This window comes from Passer domesticus, chromosome 7 (assembly GCF_036417665.1).
Source record: "Passer domesticus isolate bPasDom1 chromosome 7, bPasDom1.hap1, whole genome shotgun sequence".
Taxonomy (NCBI): Eukaryota; Metazoa; Chordata; class Aves; order Passeriformes; family Passeridae; genus Passer; species Passer domesticus.
In genome coordinates, this window is record NC_087480.1 from 40,410,712 (window position 1) to 40,431,897 (window position 21,186).

The window sequence follows — 21,186 nt, forward strand, 5'->3', positions numbered from 1 at the left end:
CACAGCAAGAGTTTAAAACCCCAAATATTTGTACACCCTAATAAAAAGGAAAAAGCTCAAAATAAGTAACATTTATAGACTAAGAAGTTACATACAGTAATCAAATATTTGTCCCTGGAAAAGCATGGGCCAAAGGAGATTCCAGTTCCCTCTTGCCCAGTTCTTTTGTGGGTTCTTATCTTTGCAAGCCCTGCAGGAAATCAATGCAATCAGAGTTTTCTTGTTGCAAAGAGGCTAATTAAAATGCAAACAGATCTACAGTGGTTTTGTTAATGAGGTAAACAACTTTCTCTCACAATACAACTGTATCTACAAGACCTTTCAGCCATCCCTTATTCACACTGGTTTATCCATTGCCTTCGTTTGTCCTCTCATAATTAGACAAAGTGCAACAAGCTGAAGAAAAAAATGATCTATCAGTTGTCTAACAAAGAGGTACATAAAGTACCATAAACAGGAAGATGACCTGGATGACTTGGTCAGGTCCTTTGTTCTAGGAAACTCCATCATCCTCAGTTTTCAATAAATACTTCAGAATGTATTTTAATGCCCAAACCAGGATGTCAGACCAGAGTGACTTCATGCCTGAATGCTCCATAGTTTTTTATAAAGTAAGCTCTCCCACTGGTGAACTGGGAACACCAGTGAAATTTAGAATCCCAATTTCATCCCTGATGAAATCCAGCCAGAACTGAAGAGAAGATGTACACAAGAAGCACCACTGAATATGAGTAAGAAAATGAAAGACTCTAGGTAAAATCAGGGGACTATTTTAAAAATAGGGGCTTTCTGCATTAGCTATGCAGAACTGAGGACTGAGCTAACATAGGCTGGAGCTTGTGCAGGAAATCTAATGCTACAGGAAATGTCTATATTCAGAGAATCACAGGAATATATGGTGGGAAGCATGTCTAGTTTGAGCAGGTCGCAAAGGGCCACTGTCAAGCTGAGTTCTGCATATCTAAAACCTCACCAGGGCAAATGTTATGTTCAGCTCAGTCACTCTTCCACTCCTCCATGAAATCACCCACCTGTTCCTGACTATTACCAGTGCTTTACTTGCCAGTGAACAAAGGGATTTTTAATAAAAGCTTCAGGTTAGTCAGCATCAGACATTTTGTAAACTCACATCTTCCACTTGCAAGATAATTTTATACTTTGCATGAATTACTTAACTATTCTAATTTCTGTTAATTTTGTAGTTTACTTTAAAACTACAAAAACATTGGAAAACAAGTGCCCATTACTTAGGAAAATCACCTGTAAATATATTTGACCAAGAAGGCACAGGATGGCATCAATAAATATTGCACTTTAAATTGGAGCAACATTGAACAATCAGAAAACATGCCTAGCAGTGAGAAGCAGAAGATACACAATTAATTAGTACTGCTGTCATCTGAAAATTGAAAACACTGCAAGCAAAAGATGTTAGATAATGAAATTAGTTGGACAGAGTTGCATAAAATATCTTAGAAGAGATGACACTGACTAGTGTAGTCTGATGCCACACCACTCTGTCATTTTTGCATGGAAGCAATCAGAACAGTAAAGGCAGCAGTTAAGTGAAAGCAAATGACAACACAAGCCCCTTTTCCCTGAGCAAATGGCATAGCCTCTGACTTTTGTGACTGCAGAATCTCATCAAAGCTAAGCTGTACTGAGAAAGCATGGAAATTACATTCAGATGTTATGTTTCACTGTGTACAAATGATATGCATGCAGAAATTCAAGCCTCCTCCTGTAGGCAACTTCAAGGAATTAGGGCAGTGATAAATTAATTTAGTCTATTCCCCATTAAATTCTGGGATATGAATAGCTCATGAAGAAGAAGAAACATTTGAAAAAAGGCATTGGGAAATGCAGAGCTAAGTTTCAGACACGTTGAAAAAAGCAGCTCTTTTGGTTATACTAAAAGTGATTGCATTTTAATAACTGTCCAAAGACCTAAGTGTGCACATATACTTGCTGTATGTTTTGTAATTACCACAGAGTTACACAGTATTTCATTCCAATGTCAACACGTGTGTTAACACAATACATTTAGGTTCTCAGATTGGTGGCATATTCCCCTTGTCTGAGAACTCCTAAGTTTCCTTAGAGTACAGATTTTACAGGTACTTGTGTATTTTTCAGAAAATTATCCAGATTTAATAGATGTGACTGTTTTCTTGAAATACTTAACATTTATCACTCAGAATTGAAAACTTCGTATTTGCTTAAATTTGGGGTCTAACTTTTAGAACACTCACAGGATTTCTTTTTCAAATTGATGAGAATATGAATCCAGAAAATATTGCTGTTCTAAGTAAGTTATATGGTGACAAATTTAAATAATAATGCACTTAAAGCAGGCAATCAGCACTGAGCTAAACTGCATAATTTAGCCTGACAAAAGAATTCCCTGATGACAGTGGTATTTTCATGCTCACGTTGTAATGATTACATATCTTACTGCATAATTTCAAACAGAAATTAAGTAGACAGATGGCAAGGAGAAGAAAACATTCAAACAACTACAAACATAAATATAAAAGAAAGTGGATTACAAAAATGAAAGAGCTGAGAACTACTAATAAATTAGCCATTTAATTATATTTAACTTTATAATTATCTAAGTACTTTCCACTAGGACCCCCATTCATCATAATGCTCATAGAATGACATTTGGCCAGGACAATCCAGCCTGGGTTGTCAGCAAAGAGGTCAGAGCTGGTGAGTGGAGGGTGGGAGTGGGAGGGTGGAGGCTTCCTGGGAAGCAGATGATAGAGCTGCTTGGACTGCTGGTGCCAGGAGAAGAGAGAGAGGGTCTGGAAAGGTGTGCCACAGGGTCAGCACTGGGTGAGTGCAGGTACACTGAAATGAATGAGATGGGAAAGAAGGAGGAGCTTTGCTGCAGGAGAAATTTTTAAATTGATCAGTTCACTGAGCTTAATGAGTGATGTGAAAGTACCTGCCTATTATAAACAGCTTTAGTGAATTCACGTTGGCATCAACAGTCTGCTCCCGACTCATCTGAGGCCTTCAGTGTATACTTGACTTTCAGCTTGTACTTTGTTAAGTGTACATGTAAAATTAAACTCAGCATCAAAGGCTTCCTGAACTGGGGATTAGCATTCTGCTGAAGTGGGGAGGACAAACACAGTACCAAATGTAGAAAGTGTTACCTGTTTGACAGTAACATAACATAGCAGTGACCAAGCAGATTTTTGAGGCTTGGGAATGCCTGGATTCTCACTGAAGCAAGGAGGGTAAGTGCCAAGAGCCAGAGACCAGGAGGACTGGTAGAGGTGAAGGTGGTGGAAAGAGCAGATTCACTGCCAAACAGGCAGCTCGTTTCTGTCTTGGCCTCAGAGCCAGACTGGTGCTGTGGCACCCATTGCTGTGCACACACTGACTGGGTGTGTGAGGTGCCAGAGGGTCAGAGTTTGTACGGGATCATGGCATGAGTACAGCCCCTGGGGCTGCTGTGTGCCCTCACCTTCCCTTCTGCTAGAGCAGGACCAGGATTCCATCTGAGAACAAAGCTGTGGTCCGTGGATGAGGCACTGCACACAGAGAGTGCTGGGCACAAACAGACACAGCCTGTGCCATGAGGGGCAGCTGGGGAAGGCACATAAGAGCAGCTGTTTAATACCAGCCCTGGCTAAACCAAATGGAGCCCATGCCCTGCTGCCGTCCCCTTCTCCTATCGATCCTGCTGTGACACTTCCTGGTTCTGTAAGTGGTTCCTCCATGAGCAGTTCAAGATTGTAACACGAGCTGATGAAGCTCAGAGGTCCTGTGCCAGCTCCTAGGAGTGTGCTTTTTAGCCACTCCAGTGTAAACAATCCCAACAAAACAAAACAATAATACTGAGGAAGAGAGCGGGTAACATCTCACAAAAAAGACTGAGAATGTGGATGTCTCACCTTTTCACTTCAGGCGCTAACGGTGTAATACAACAGAAGAAATTCGGAAAGCAGAAAGTGTTTGTGAGCTGACGGTGCAAGGAAACATCAAGTGTTTGCACGGAGGATTAGGAGAGCCCCGTGGCGGGGTTTGGTGGCGGTGAGGAGCGCTGAGCTTTGGGCTCCGCGGGCGGCTGTGCCGTGGCTGCGCTGCGGGGCAGGCACGGAGAGCACAGAGAGCACAGCAGAGGAGAACAGAGCACAGCAGAGCGCACCATCCATCCCAGCACGGCCGGCAGAGACTCCAGTCCAGCTCCCACACAAATCTGCACCGGGTTTGAAAAGCCACTCGGACCTGCCGAAGTAAAACCTTCACAAGCACAACTGCCTTTTGAATCGAAGTCCGCAGGTTTGCGGGGAGCAGGATGAGGAGGGGCACGGGCAGGGATGGCTCGTAGGGGGCCGGGTGCCCCGGGTGTGCCCTTAGCTTCAGACATGAGGAGAAAGCAGTGAGCATCAGCACCAGCCCTTTGGACAACAGGCAACTCGGCAGAGGATGTCCTATCAAGATGAATATGGCTCATTCAAGAATTAACTCTCTACTTATCTTCTACCTCAGTTTTTTGCTGCTCATCCATTTAAAAAGTAAGATTTGCACTTTTTCTTATTGTTCTGACATGTCCTCTGGGGAGATGGTTAGACATGCACTTCTAGCAGAAAGCTTGTGTTGTCAGAAAGCTTTAAAAATTTGATGGAGATGCCAAAAAAATTTGGTCCATGAAACTAAGTTGTATGAACTCGTTTCTCGATAGCTTTCCTGATCTCCATGCTTCGACCTTTTTTTTTTTTTTTATAAGGAATGAAAGCGTTTTGTTGCTTCACATATTCAAGGTACAGTAATAAATTATTTTGCTAAAACTGTAACTATACCTTAAAGTCTGCTTTTTGATACCACTCATTCAGTAAATCTAAACCTTTCTGATTTAAATCTAGACAAATTTATCCTGTGCTTAAACTGTTCATATTATGTTTTTCAGTAGTATTGCTTTATTATATATACTTTTTAAACTACAGCCTCTAGAGAATGCAGTTATTAAACAACTGTGATGTGTTTGGTGTTGTAAAATATGCCCATTATGAGGGAGCATGAAAGTCCAACTACTTTTATAGAGAAAAAATGTTCTCGGCAAACTTCCACATGAACAGAAGTGTGCAAAATAGAGGAAGTCACAATGGGTTTCCTTGATAATTGTGTCAGATGGCTGAGAGTAAATGCAAGCCAAGGAGGCTAAATGGCCTCAGCTGGTGAGGCTGCTGTGTGTGTGTGAAAAGCAGCAGCTCTTGAACATGTTTAAAATGAAGATCTGCAGGATGTGTGCCTGAGGAGGCTGTTTGATTTGTGTCTGTTGCATGTGAATAGCAATAACACAAAGCTTTGAGCAGCTGCCATTAAACAAGAAGACTTGGCATTAGCGTTCAGTGTTGTGTAATCTGGGTCACCTTCTGTTGCTGCATCACTCAAATTGTTACTTGGACAGTTTACAGCCCAACATAAATTAAAGACTAAAAAGCAAACAGATGCAGTTGAATCAACCAGCACTGAAAAAAAATCCCACACTTGAAAATATAAAAATACAGAATGTTATGGAAACATAATTTTATGCTAGTAATTTTCTTTTTGGGGGTGTACTGATGTGAATCAGGGAAACCAAAGTGCTTTTTCTAAATTAACTCACAACAGGACATACCCCAAAAAAAACCCCAAAAAACAACCAACAACAAACTGGACCTTTAACTTTCACAAAGTAATTTTCCAAGTTCATCCTGTAGGATGAACAATCAGAAAGTCTCCAAGAAAGAGTCTGCTGTCTAAGAAAAGGAACATAATAGTAGTTGTGTTAGTTAAGAAAATTTCATTTTTCCATGAGGCAGGCAAATCAGAACAAAATGTAAAAGCTTTGAGAAGGGGAATTAAAAGTTAAGTTTTATAAATTAAGAAGAACACACTAAGAACATCATGCACAAAGAAAACATTGCTAGAATGAAATCAAGAAAAAAGTCCCCAGGAATCAGTTTAAAGGAAAAAGATAAATACAAGTTTTGGCTTTCACCTCAGGTGAGTTTGCTCAATGCAGGATGCCAAAGGCAAGGAAAGTAATTGTGTGTCATTTTATGCCTTTTCCTTAGCCCACTTAACTGGGATGACACCTTGGATGTGGCACGGGTGCTCTCTGGGTTATGGCCATATGGCCACTCTCAAGCAAGGGGCTTTTCAGTCTTGGAGAACTTTCTCAGGTAGAACTGTGGCTGTTGCCACAGTGTGACACAAATTGATATCCCAGGATGGAGCAGCTGCATCAGGAACCAGAATCAGGCTCAGGACCGTACCTCTATCTGTCAGTGCTGGGTATTTAATGATCTTGAGAGGTGTTTTCTCTTTAGAAAGCTTGTACCCCACTTGAAACTGCGAGCAGTTTCCGTTAATAAAAACATAACTGTGAACAGATGAGACAGAGGTAGAAGCAGAACTGACTGTAATTACTTCCCTACTTAAAAATTAAAGCTGAGAAAGACCAAGACAGAAAATGAGGATAAAATGGAATGGAAGTGATTGATGATATTTATAGAAGTTGTATCTGCTATTACATTTTTTAAAATCAGTTTACTGCATTTGTTTTCCCCCAAAGGATTCTAATCTTAGGTCCTGTTTAAAGGCAGAATGTTCTTTATAACTATTTATTCTAAATAATTTGGAAAAGAAATAGTATTTAGAAGCCATGAACTCCATATGCAAGCATTCAATACAAGTTGGGTTTATATGGCATTTTGTGAACATCATTTGTTTCTACAAATGATACCAAATTAACTAGTCACAGAAAATTAATCTGGGGGCATGCAGAGATGCCCAGCTCTGTGTGCAGAGGGACCAAGAATCATTACATACAACAGGTGACAGGAAACATGTCCCAAGTCCAGAACAACACTGATAACTCATTACTGCCATACTATTGTCTAACAGGAATTACAAGCATGAAACTGTGGGCAGGGAGTTGCTTATGAAATAGAGGAAGAGAAATTCTGATAAATACAGATATATTTAGACATCAGTTTTATCAGTGATCCTGTCTGAAGTCAAGTTCAAAATCTTTTCATTCAACATTCAAGTATTGATTTTTTTAACAAGTTTTACAATGGATTACCTATCACTACTGCAGAACTGTCTTCCTTTTGGGAAAAATACAGACAAATGATATTTTGAGGTCAAAACTATTGCCCATATAAGCTGTGGATTCTCCATCTCTGAAAAAATTCAAGGCATGGTCTACTGGAAGTTGTCCCTGCCCACAGCAGTGGTTTTTAAACTAGATGAACTTTAAGGTCCTTTCTAACCCAAATCATTCCGTGATTCTATTTTTCTCCATTTTAGTGACCTTTCAGCAGAGCTGAAAAAATGTATTATTTACTTCAAAATCAATGCTTCATAAATTGTTCAAATATTCATAAATTAAGAATGGAAATTCATTTGGGATTGCTGTTAATGTGAGCAAAGTATCTGAGCTCTACTTGCAGCCTTTTTCTACCCCTCTGAGATGCTGGCACTATGCAATTTTTCCCCGTGGACAAGAACTCTTAATTTCACACAACTATTCCCATTACTCACAAAACTTCTAATTACTGCTTAATTACTGTGTTAGGAATAAAGCTCTGCTTATAAAGAGATTTGTGGTTGTGCTCACACTGCTCATCCCTCATGCACAGCCGGGTGATGTAAGGAGCTTTCCAGCAATGCCTTGTTAGTGTGGTTTGATGAGTTCACAGCCCATTCGGCAGCTCCTCATTAGCCCTCCGTGGAGCTGAGCCTGTCAGAGCTGCACTCGGCAGCCCTGCAGCCCTGCTCCCTCCTGGCTGTCACACATGGCATCTGGAGCACAGCAAAAATGAAACATCCTTCAGATGTCTGCCATCATCTCCAGTAAGTTAAAAGCAGCAGCTTCTTGACACAGTTGTGCTGGGTTGGTTTTTTTTTTTCCTTTTCATGTATATATTTTATTATGGATAACATCTCCATCTCTGGAATGGAACTAAATATTAAGAATGAAAACTAGTAGCCCTGTAACTTAAGAAAAAGGCAGTAACTTCTGCAAGATACATATGTAAAAGTGACATTAAGAACATCCCAGCCACAACTGTACTTGAGCCACTCAGTTCAAATTCTTACAAGGCATCCTTAGGGTGCTACATCTACCATTCCAAGAGCAGAGAAGCATACCAGGTTACAGACCCCTCTCTGCTGTGTGCTCTGTAACTTGGGAACTGTCACCACTGAGAACCTCTGGAGATTAAACATTCCCCCACATCCCATTCTGTCATTCAGAAATTACAAAGTGCGAGATATCAGATATTACCCTTCAAATGACAGTGATTTTGGCAGTACAGGACAAGCCACTGAATGATGTATTCACAGTCAGGGGACCAAAAGGGAATTCTGCAGCAAGGACACAGATCAATCTCTGTAAGCAGGTTGTTTGTGACTAATGACCTATTAGGAAAGAGTCTGAGGGGCAAGAAAGGAGGTTGTGCATAAAGGTGTTTTATCATTCATGCTTAACCAGCAGCAGAGACCTCACACAGGTCTTGGAACATTGGTGTATGTTATCCTGTATCCATGATAATGGACTGGAGAAACTGAGGTTGGAAAGTTAATTTAATACAAGCAGAGTATATAAACCTAATGTTTTAGTATATACCTAACCTTTCAAAGGTGTCCCCACACAAAGTTTATCTCTCTCTCTCTCTCTCTCTCCCCTCAGTATTTTGTTCTCCCTATGTTACTTTGATAAAACTAAGCACCTAGGGAGTCTTTTCCTTTTCTCTACACCTTTTCCTCTCTGTTAGAGGAAGCTCAGAAAAAAACCCAGTGCTGTTTAGAGAGTGCTCAAATTTTGATGGCCAAATTGGGCACTTCCCCACTGAAAAGTTACAGGGAAAGGCAAATATTTTGCTGTTGTGTGTTGACAGTACAATGACTTGTAAGACACAGGAGAGCAATCAAACCACTGTTCAGTACTGGCTGTAGCCAGTTTTGAGTGCTGCTGTGAGCAAGAGAGAGGCAATTAGGAAAATGCTGGAAAGGGACAGCAAAAATAGAAAGACATTTAGAAAGATGTGCCCTCTGAGAAAGGGTCACAGGAAAAGAAGCCTAAGGGAAGACATGATTACAGTCTTACCTCCACAAAAGAGAATGGCAATCAAGGATGGTGATGAGATCAGTTGCTCCCTGTCACCTCTAGAAGGGCAGGCTCTGGAAAATAATAGATTCCATGTACATCAGGGAAGATTTGTGTGAACTTTTCCAACTGAAGGATAATTAAGAAACTATATCAGAACTTTTTAATGAATGGCTTAGATAAATATCTGCCAGAGATTGTCTAGACTGCTGTCTCACAGCTGGTGTTACAGAGACCAGGGGCAGTCAGCACCACCCTGGGGGATCTGTGAAGGTCTCAGGGAACAGAGCCCCAGAGAGACACAGGTGGGGATTTGTCCCAAGGGCTGTGGTGGCACTGAGGCTCCAGGGCAGCTCAGGAACAGCTCTGGGGCAGGGTGAGCAGATGGCCCTCTTCCCTTCTGCACAACTGGGGATTATGTGTGTGCAAAACAAAGGCAGCCCTGAGCTCAGCCCCCTGTGCTGCAGCAAAAACAGAATTGCTGCCTAAATTTCAATGAGAAAATAGTTTACTGCCATTCTCTGACACATCCAGACCTCTTATTTTTTGGCACCCTAGACTTAAAATAAGCACTTTGGCTACTGAAGGCACTGATTGCAATGAGAACAGAAAGTACTCCCATGCTAGAGATAATGTAGTTTGATTTCTGGCTTTTGGAGCAAAATCACTTATATTTTTACTTGCATTTTGAGTGTACTTATATGTTGAGAGTATAATGCAAGAAAACAAATTAATGAATGGATTATCAATATCAAAATTTTCATAGGCAGAAACCTGAAAAGGAATGGAAAACATGGATTGCCTGCTGAACCTGCCAGCTTCTCAGTTCATATAAAAAAGCAATGCAAGACTGGAACTTACTGCACAAAACCAAACAGCAGTAGATTCCTAGGAAACTGTTCCAACTGGCCATTCTGGACACAGTGCAACAAATTAACAATGGAGTAGGAGTTCTGCTTCATCTAAGAGAAGTTTAACATTTTATTTTGATGGCAGCAAAAATTACTTAGTTATGAAATATCAAGGTTTAAATATATATATATATATATATCCAGCCAGCTACAAAGCAATAAATAAATATGTCTTAGTCCATGTCACTTAACTTCCTCTAATGAGTAAGTTAGAGAAATAGCAACCTAAGTGCTTTTGATCCTGCCTACAGTGGTTTGCAGCCAAAAGCCTCCCAGGGATACTTCTACTTTTGGGTTTGTTTTCACAATTCACATTCCAACATTAAGAAAATCTTTTAGACAATGCGTCAATCTCTAGGCAAACTTGAGTATTCCCTTTGCTCTTTGTGGTGGCCCAAAAATGGACAAAAGGCCCATTTTCTAAGGGAAGCCTTTAAAACTAATTTACTCATCTGGAGCAAGGAGATAAGTGATACATATTACTTTCCAGATTGATTTCACAGATTAATTTGTTGGTTTTAGGGACTGACATGTTGTGTCAGCTCTCACTGTACTTCTCCATTACCAGTGCTATATCTTATGAAAGCCCTCTCACACCAGCAAACAGCAAAAAAACCAAACAACCCAGATAAACCCTTTTCCAATGAGATTCTTATCTTTACTTCATATTGATTATATCTTACTCACCCATAAAATGGGTCAACAGGAAGCTGCTTCCATCTTTTGACAAAGAGTGCAGCTGACAGGGCCTCTGGGCGGGCACCACGCAGCTGCCACTGCAGCTCTGCAGGGCTCCTCCAGGCCCCACAAAACGTCCCTCTCCAGGCATCAACAAAGCAAGGCTGCTGCAACTTCAGGGTTAGGGCAGCTTCTGCCTGCCTGGAATCTTCTCAGCGGGGACAGAAATCAGAATATTTCAAGGGCTAAATATTTCTGTGGGTAGAAAAGGGGCATGGGCTGCTAACCCGTTACTGTGTCCCCTCTCCAGCAGCTAAGGATCAGGGCACTTGCCTGGTGCATCCTTCTGTGCTGGGAAATGCTGGGCCTGAATAATTGTGGCCTGGGTGGATGCTGGCAGGCAAGGGGAGAAACTCCTTGCTTCTTTTTACTGCTCTTGCTTGCCTGCCCAAGGCTGAGCATACTGGCAGCCTAGTTCCTTAAACTTTTCCTTGAATAATGAGACAGACAAGGCATCTTTATCTGAATTAGTGAGGGGCTTTGCAGACAGGACACATTTCTTCAAAGTGCACTCAATCACAGGAATTGAGATCAAGGCTGTGAGTAAACAAACAAAACTTTGTAACGCTCCCTTAGAGCTCAGCCATGGACACAATGGCCTGACAGTTCCTTTGCTGAGGTTTCTGAGAGGTACAAGGATGTTCCTATAATGTGGTGCTACCAAAGGCTGACTGTCCTCTGAAATAAAGGCCAGAGACACTCTAATTTACATCCAGACTGCCAGGGAGGCTATAGGCACCCTAAGAGGCAGTGTACACTGGCCACACTCTTCCCTTGACAGCTCCAGTCTCCCTTGCTGTGTTTTCCAACAGGATGATACAGAACATTTCATTAGCTCTTTCTTCCCCAGCTCTGAATTTGACTGTGACACATTTCTTTCCTTCTTTGAATGTGAACTAGAGGACTTTGAAAACAACGTAATTTGACAGGAAGCCAAAGCAAGGATGCAGAATGATAGACAGTCATCAGTCTGCAAGGATCCAAGCAACTGCAATTTAGGTAACCTGCAGTGACAGATTACTCATAGCAGGGAACCCAAAACCCTCACTGTAATAATGTAGCCTTGAAAAGACATCTGTATACAGCAGTACTTCAGAGGTGTTTAGCCAAGCTTTGTGGCAATTTGTAGTTGCTTCCAAAGCAGCCATGGTACCACTCCTGGTATGGCAAACCACCCCGGAGTCTGAACACAGTGAGTGTCCACACAGCTGAAAGAAGAGATCAGGCTCTGGCATCTGCAGTGAACAGCCTGCAGTGTAACTCACCACCCTCCCAACAGCTGGAAAGAGAGCCCCTGAGAGAGTGTCTGAACTAATACACATCCCCTTGCTGCTCCCTGGGCATCAGCCACCTCTGCTGCAGGAAGGGTGCAGCTGTGCTGGCTGTAAGAAAGGCAAAAACACTACAGAGGTCTGACACGGTGTAAAGAAATAATAACTGTGCCTGCCCTTCTCCAACAGCCCCTTAATTTCCTTTGATAACCCTACAAATAAGATACAGAGAGAGAAGGCACAAATTTTGTGAAATAAGCAATCAAAGGCTGCATAACAAAAGAAATGTGCAATGCCAGTGAGAAGAAACCCGGAATGACACTGATGTGTCAGAGATTGCATCAGAGCTATTAAACAGGATGGAAATACGCAAGGCCCTTGTAAGCTCTTCTTTTCTCTGTTCAATCTTAAAATAATTCTGAAAGCAAGCCTCCACTGATTCCCACCATAAAATGTAGGAAAATATGTTTGTGGAATGATAACCCAAGACTTTTTGATCCCTGTCTGTATATATATTTGGAGCAGAATGCAAGTAGGTGCCTCTGCAATGCAGCTGCAAAAAGCAAATGTCTGACCATCATTTCGTAGGACTTACCAATTCTGTTTTTCTAACTAAACCCATCCCTTCTCTCTTATTAAATACAGCTGACATTTGTAATTCAAGTTGTAATACTAATGATACTGAACATTTTGCAAGCCTCAACCCATGTTAAAATGCCCTCAGTTTGATATAACAAGAACTATCCATTCTGTTTTCTCATGAGTATGTCTTAAATGTCTGATCCAATTTAGTCTAACATTTTCCCATTTTGGAGCTCGTGGAAAAATGCAAGAAGCTTAAAATTACTAAAATCCATTGCCATTTTCACATTCAAGAGGCTATTTCCAAAGAATATTGTGTTTCCTAAAAAACAAGTGGGCATCTTGGGATTGCCACTATTTTGCACAGTAGTGAAGTGACAAGACTGAGAGGTGTTTGGAGCAAACATTTAATGGAGCTAAACAGCAGAAGGCAGGATTGACACTGAACACCTTTGAAGGATCTGGATATAAAAACCTTTCCAGCAAACAGACTGACCTAGTGATCTGACAAATTACAGAAAGAAATAAAAAAGGGGGAAATGTAGCTCTCTGCACACAGCACAACAAAATCAGATCTATTTTTACAGTGTTTCTACTACAGCCTTAAAGCCATAAACACTCCATTCTTCATTTTGTTTGGGGATTTGCCTACAGATTCATGTAGGCACTCTGTGTTCCCAGAGATGTCTGTCAGTGTTCTCTCTGTTCTCTCTGCCCAGCGACCAAGGAAAATACCCTAGAGTGGCCCTCCTGCATCCCCAGCCAGCACCTCTGAGCTGGCAATGCAGTCACACGGGCATCTGTTGCCTGTAATTCTGCTATTCCACAAGGAACCTTGAGCAGAGTTGATTTCAGGTTTTGTTTTTTTCTGGTTTAACTTCCTAAGTCCATTCATTTTGTGTTATGTCCAGGGAGGACCAGTACGGCTTTGCTTATGAAACCAGGAAGTCAAAGGTTGTAATCAAGAGTGGTTTCTTTCCAAGGAGATGGAGAATCATGTCTTTTGAGATGTTTGAGGTACTTTGATTGACTGGCAATCAATTACTCTGCTTGTTATATTCCAGCTCTTAAACTAAACTTGGAGGCAACTGCATTCTTCAATACTATTAGAAGCAAATGGAGACTGTTATTACACTTACTGAGAGTTTTAGTAGAAGAGATAAGCAGCATCACAAATGTGTTTGCATCAAATGTGTTTGCATCTTGAATTGCAACAATTTCTTCTTTGGGCTAACATAAAAACATTTTCTAGAGGGAACTCACACAACTACCAATGCTATTTAATTGTGCTTCAGTTTCAGATTGTGTCAACATTTCTACAGGCAGGGGAACCATTTCCTTACTTTTATTAGCATAACTGCAAACACTCAGAGAGATTGATTTTCCTGTCTTTTAAACCTGCACATCTTTTATGCAAGGGCTCTGAATCAGCCTGAAGAATTCTGGGTCTTCATGGGTGACTGCTTCTTTTCTGCAATCCCTGATGAGCACCAACACTTTCACTAACCACAGGCATGTGGTTACACATGCTTACAGTAAACCTGGCTTTCCAAAAATAAGAAATTTGTACTAAATCATCAGAGAAAGTTCCGAGAAGTAGTCATGGGCAAAGGGTGCCGAGCTTTCTGCTCTAGTTGATGCAGTGTCTTGGACTAGATGATCACCACTAGTCCCTTCCAATGCTTTCTGTTCCATGTGAACCACTTGGGTTTTAGCTGAGCCTATTACTACAATGCTGGCAAAGCAGCCACTTCAGGGAGTGTATCATAAGTGCTGTCTCACCAATTCTGACACATCTTTTACCATTCAGTAATAAAAGGCATTTAGAGTTTGTTGGATGCTGGTTAGTGACAGGAAAAATTGCCAAGTGGAAAGTATGAGGGAAGAGACTGCAACGTATATTTCAGACTCCTTTTGGGGAAAAAAATCACTTACTAGATTCCTTGAAAAAAAAAAAAAAAGGAAAAACAACAAAGAAGTAGTCTCCACTGTGTTACCACTGTAGTGCAGACTCACCTACTATCTCTTCAGGACTTCCTGCAAAGTAGTAGGAATGTGAATGTGGCCCTGAATAAGACCCCATGCTCAGATATTAAGGATGAAAACAGTCTTAACACAGAGGAAACTCCTATGTGCAGAGCTTGAATTCTATAATGAATGTTCAGCTACCACAGGGACATCTGTAAAACTTGTCACTTGCCTTTTTAAAAAGGTCTAGTGTTCTTAAAATCTTGACTTCAATGAGAGGTCCAGTGATTCAGCCTTTCAAACTGCAGTCATGCCCTATTCCAGCTATTACATGCTTCATTTCTGTTAATCTTCTCTAATTAGTTCTGCTTCTCAAGTGAAGTCTTAGAATCTAACATTTTCCTGTGATAATACCAAGGGCTCTGCTTTCATGTTCAAGGTCAGTCCAGCATTTCACCTTGTAAAACTCATTTGTCCTCCCTGCACTTACACTTGTACCTTGAGTTTGAGTTTCGACATCAGTTTAGACTCTCTCAAAGACATTTGCTGACTTTAAAGTTATCCTTAAAGGTGTGGTCATGCCCAGCAGAGTCATACAAGTGGGAAAGAACAGACTTCTTTCAGATTCTTTCTCTTCCTTGCAGATATGCAGAGAAAATTTCTCCCATTAAAATAATTTCAGCTTTTTCCCTGTGAGTTACTTTGCATGTTTTATAACACATAAGCAGATTGGGCCTCACAGCCTGCAAGGAGGCACATGACAGTTGTATAGGTGAGAATGCTGAGCTGAGAAGGGCAGGGTGAATACCTTGCTTGCAGTGAGTGTGCTGTGAACACAATCCAAGTGATCTCCCTGTTCAAACCACTAAATTTAGATCTTGTGTTTGTCCCTTCATATGCTATACACACACATAAATATAGATATGTATTAGCAGGAGGACACACATACAGTTTTCCAGATTCTTCTTGTGCCTGAGAGATCTGTAATATGGCAGGCATTTCTTTTGTAAAAATGCCATTATTGTTTACTCACTCTTATAACAAATGGAAGCACTTTTTGTATGTGCAATTTCCATTGCTGACGGTAAGAATTTACATATCACTCCTTCCACTGATCACTCTTAGCTGCCTCTTTTGAAGGGACCAGGTCACTCACCTGCCATCCCACAGCCCTTCCTGTGTGAGGACTGCAGAGATCCAGGGACTACTGGAGGCACATGATGGCTGAGGTGTGAACACTAATGGGAGGAGGCATCTGAGCCCCAGGCAAGGATCACACTCTTCTCCAGCTGATGCTCAATCCAAAATGGCAGACTATTTTCAGGTTAAAAAAACCTTAACTGGGCAAGGGGGAGAAGTCAGCCTTCAGTGATAGATAACCTAGGCTGCAATCAGTTTGAGCAGCTTCCTTTGAGCATTGCTGCTGCAGCTGGAGATAAAATTTGCAGTTCATCTAAATGGGTCACCCAGGCTTGATGCTTTTATACTTAATAAAAAAATGCTGTCATGAATTGCAAGTAAGCATAAACCAGCTTTCAACCATAATGGTAGAAAAGCAAGCATTGTAATGGTTCAACAAGTAAGAAATTCTGTTAACTATTCAACCTACCTCCTTAAATAAATTATAATAAATATGTAAATGCAATATATGGAAAATACTTGGCCTTTTCAATTTTGAATAGTTAATACTTAATTCTTATATCTGAAAATATAATCCCTGAAGTATTTGGTGGAGTTTATGGAACTGTTTATGATTCAATTTTTCTTAAACCTCTCCAGTGGGATTGATAATGTTATTTAGAAATTATTGACAACAGGGTGTCTCTTTTTCCAGAACTGCAATATATTGACAAATTTCCCACTAAACCCTCTTATATTCAATTATCCAGAAAAAAGAACAGAAATAGTAGAAAACCCTTTCATTCTCCCCATCTCTAAGGCAGAGGAGGAAGAAACAGCACATGCACAAAGACCAAATTCACAGATTTTCTGCAAGACCAGCACCTAATTTTAAAACCTGAAAACTGTTCTAAAGATTAGCACCTCACTCTGCACAAGCCTTCAGTAGAGATGTACTGTAGTACAGGGCTTTGGTACCAGAATTTAGCCCCAGATGAGCTGCACTTCTGTACTTTGCCCATCCTTGTGACAATGTGTCACCTTTCCAAGGATATTTCAGAAAAAAAAAATACACTGTGGAGGTAAATTGTGCCTTAACTCTGAACTGATTTGGGAGCAGGACACTCAGCACCTTTCAGTGCTAACTATCCACAAGCAGAGGTCTTGTCTCATGACACCTAATAAAGTGTCTGGTAATCACAGCAAGGGGGAAAACCCTTCACCTTTCCCTCGGTGGACAATGCAACGTCTTTCCTCCCTGAGGTACACAGCTTAGAAAGAGAAAATAAGTGTTAGGGAACATCATCTAGGAGATGACACAGGACAAGAGTAATGGACAAACGACATCCTCACAAACTGCTTTTCTAAGTTCTTCTTTACCTCCAAGTTGTCATCCAGACATGTTCCTAGAGCAGTAACTTAATTACCTCCAGTTTATTCTCTCTTGCTCAGCGCATGGTGACAATGGTTTTATCCTGGAAATATTTTCTCTACAGAGCACTCTGAGTACTGACAGCTCTTTTCTCTTTCCCTCCTTCACACTGTCACCCTTCTATATTTGCCTTGACACTGTCTTCACATTGTCTTGACATTGTTCTGACAGTCAAGAAAACTCAATCACTGCAGCAAACAGCCATGACAATGCGGAGAAGAAAAAGGAAAAGTGTTATGAAAATTGTTGAGGAACTGTGAAGATTTACAGGCTAGTGAAAACAAGATTTTGCTTTTTCTAAACCACATTCCTCATAAGTTTTCAACAAAAAAGCTGATTTAACAAAGTCTTCAGCCAAGGCTGGCAAAAGTAATTTCCAAGGCAATTGGCAGTTATGGATTCTATACCTGAAATTTAGATGTTCCTAAATAACAATCCCTCTTACTGCCATCAGTTCAGGTACATTATGGGAGATACTTCAGTCCATCTCCTGGGGAGCAGGGATGCTGCCTTGGAACTCTCCAGCTACACTTTTCCCAAGTATGCCATTCAAACTGGGATCCCTTTGGGGGCAACCAGAAAAGAAAGGCGGCCACAGAAAAAGCAAATCAGGTTAGCTGAGCTTTAGTTCCCTTTTAATAATAAAATCAAATTTTGTTTTGTTGGCTCACAAATCAGAAGAGAGGAGCCTGGAAAGAAAGCATTGCAATCAGTCTGACAAATGCCAAATGTTGTGGTAACAGGTAAAAACCCAGCACAAGTAGGGTAAGTTTAGTATCTATTTCTCTGCTTGAACTAAACTTCTGAGTAACTCCTTAACTGGGTAGAGTATGGACATACTAAAGTGCTGCACTTGACAAGTTAAGCTTTGTGATTCAACTGTTTGACAAAATTATTGTTGATTTGAGTAAGAATTCCAATCATCAGGAACCATGTGGGGAGGGTTGAGGGGTTTTATTTTGTGGTTTGTTCGTTTGATTTAGAAAAGCATATATAGTTTTGATACTAGTTCAAATTCTTAGCAGTTACAAGAATACCTAGGTAATAAAAAATTACTTTAAAAATTACATTATACTATCTTGGCATGCATACAATCCACATCTTACCTGAAAAATGCAGTTAAAGCTCATCCCTTGCAAAGCAGAAGCTCATCAACACTGCTCTGTAGGGTACCCGTGGGTCACACAAGCTTCTCCAAGAAAAGCATCTTCTCCCCTCTTCTCCATTACCTCAGATTGCTGTCTTCTCCCTAAAGAAATTAGGGAGGGAAGCCATGTGAAGCTTGTTCCCCTTGCCTCAGAGCCCTGGGGACAGCAGGGCTGGTGGCCAGGCACTGCCTCTCCTCACAGAGAGGCTCTTCTCCAACACCTCCCAAACTGCAGGGTCATCCTGGCATCCAACAGCCAAATGAGGTGGCACAGGCTCCAGGGCTCCATGAGACCTTAGCCCAGTGCCCCCCCAGGTCCCTGAAGCAGGAGGAGCAGGGGCCTGCAGGTGCTGATTTGTAACCTGCTGACAGAGCTGCCCCTGCCTCTGCATACCCATACCCAAAAGGAATGTCACCCACATGGCTGGGGAGACAAACCCTCTGCTTTCTGAGTGCAATTCAGGAAATCCTGAATATATCTCTGCCACACATCTCCAAGATTGCAGTGTGAGGAAAATGTTAGTGAAAGCTTCTTATGAGACAGAATGTACAGAAATAGACCTCTCTCAGTCAATTAATACATTTTTTTGATTACAAGGATGAATCAACACATGCTAAGAGTAAAGTGAACAAACACATATGCAGATTGATGCTCACCTGGTTAATTTCATATCTTTAATCATGATGACCAAAGCATAGGTAAGATAAAATTAGCCTAATGAGTCAAGGCAGAAACAATATGCTTCCATTTATCCAGAGAGAAAACTAAGCTTCAAATGCTTCTGCCTGAAGTCACTTGATGAAGCATGGTCTTGATACAATTAAGAAAATGGCACAAAGGAAAGGTCTCCACATAAGTGCAGACACTTCTGAACCATAGAATATAGCATTTGTTCTAAATGCTGTATTGGGTGGATATACTGCAACTGTTCTGGCAAGCTGAATGACAAACATTTTGGCGCTTCCTTCCCACACTTTTATGTCTACATGCTCCCTTTATTATTAATGGTATAATATTTGCTACAGTAGGTTATCTTGGTCAAATCAATACCAAAGTGCCTTGAAAAGACACCAGAGCTGAACCCCTAATTAAGTACAATATTTTGTTCCTTTTAAATGAGACACTGCTTGAAGAGTACAGTAAGAGTGCCTTGTTCTGTTCAAGGTATCTATAATTAATAACCCCAATGATCAAAGGAAATGTGATCCTAAGAGGAAATGGCTTTTGAGGATCCCTAGGTATTAAGTACTGAGAACTACTTCCCAATCTGTTCTGCAGCCTCTCAGCACACTATGATGTCTGATGCCCTTTGGGATCATAAAACAAGCCCCATCATAAATCTCGCTGAAAAAAAAATGCTCCCAGCAAGATAGTCACTAGATATTTATCACTTATTCATTATTGCCATGAAATCTTTTTTAATTTTTTTTTCCTAGCCAGGCCCTTACTGTCACAGAGATCTCCTTTATTTATTTAGCATAATTTAATATAAAGCAGGGCAGGACGCTGCCCTGTAATGTACCCTGTACTGGCAGGTCTGGACTGGTATTGTGAGGAAGGCCCCTTCTCCCAAAATTGATATTCCTTTCGCTTTTTTTCATGAGTGTATTGCACCAAAGTTTATTGAGATAGAGTAAACACCTGGATATCAAGCTGTGGAGCCTTTAGTTCCCTGCTCCTGCTTGGTCTTATTTTCCACTCCCCAGCCACCATACCATCCACAGCCAGAGCTCTCCCTGGGTCTTTAGAGCAGATTTGTGTGAAGCAAAACCCCCCTGTCACTGCAACAGGATGGCTGAATCTCATATCCAGGGGAAGAGCAGGCCAGAGCAGCATCACAGTCCTCTGGATCATCCAGAGGAGTGTGAGCACTTCAGCAGAGCACAGAGGCATCAGTGCTACCCCGTGGAGCTGGTGCCACTGCTGCCATCATGTCCTGGGGCTACAATTACTGCAGGCTCACTCACCAGCCACACCAGCTTACTGTAATTTCCCATCCCTGCCCTGGAAACACAAGTCTGCTTTGGATCAGGCCTCAGAGGAAGAAAAGGAGAATGCATGGAAAAAAAAAATCTAAGGCAGTAAAGGGAGAACTAGGAAAGGAACACGAGACAAGGAGTTAGATCTTCCTCTTCCACACATCAAATAGACAGAGAAAACAAAGGAGACTATTAATGGGGAAATAGAAACTTAAAAAGCCTTCAAGAAATTACTATACTGATTGCTAGTGGTGAATAAACATTCATTAATTTATTCATGGTTTAAAATTTTCATCATTTTACTGGCAAAAATGGTACTGATCTAATTTTGACAAATGCTTGCTGGACACCTCTTCACTTATAGCAGATATTTAATGCCCTAGTGGCAGGTGATTTTATTCTAAAGCACGCCATCACATTAAGCTTTAGCAATTTGACTTTTAGTGATATTCTTCTAATATGGAAGGCTTATTTCTTAGCATATTCCCCAAAGAAGGCTCCTGGGAATACCCTGATGCTGGTGAATATTCTGGTTTTGTTTTACTCTACAGTGAAGCATCTTACAAATGTTTAAGAGAAAGGTATTCCTAATTATATAGTGGATTTTCAATACCTACTTTTCTTTTGGGTCAGTCGCTCCTCTTCAGTGCTTCTGAACCTGCTCTGGAAATAAGAAGTGGTAAAACCATGAAATGAATTCATTCTTGCTCTGTTACAAGTCAGTAGAGCTTTTAGGATGCTACAGTTCAGTCTGCAGGCCAGGAAAGCTGCCACAGATTTTGTGTCAGAGCCATGAGTGTGTTCCCTTTCACGGGTCACTGAACTAGTGTTCCAAAGGCTAACCCTCTGCAGAAATTCACATGATAATTTCCTTCTGCCAGGCCTGGGACTGATTTCTGTCTGTGTGAAGTCAGTGAGGG

At 41.1% G+C, this 21,186-nt stretch overlaps 2 protein-coding genes across 4 annotated transcripts in view; one reads left to right on the forward strand and one right to left on the reverse strand.

Moving 5' to 3' along the window:
- ZBTB41 (zinc finger and BTB domain containing 41) overlaps positions 1-21,186 on the reverse strand; it is a 58,174-nt gene that overhangs the window by 27,712 nt on the left and 9,276 nt on the right. Inside the window, exons 5-7 of one of the 3 annotated variants that reach the window (XM_064427919.1) lie at positions 20,884-20,929; positions 18,246-18,388; positions 9,119-9,192 (exon numbers count right to left, since the gene is read on the reverse strand). The gene's annotated coding sequence lies outside the window, so the exon portion shown is untranslated. The remainder of the gene's footprint in view (positions 1-9,118; positions 9,193-18,245; positions 18,389-20,883; positions 20,930-21,186) is intronic. The other 2 variants (XM_064427922.1, XM_064427920.1) reach the window with 2 other exon arrangements.
- Positions 3,883-21,186, forward strand: part of CRB1 (crumbs cell polarity complex component 1) — a 95,900-nt gene continuing 78,596 nt past the window's right edge. The window contains exon 1 of the mRNA XM_064427918.1: positions 3,883-4,535. Coding sequence (XP_064283988.1) covers positions 4,460-4,535 — 76 coding nt within the window. The 5' untranslated portion in view covers positions 3,883-4,459. The remainder of the gene's footprint in view (positions 4,536-21,186) is intronic.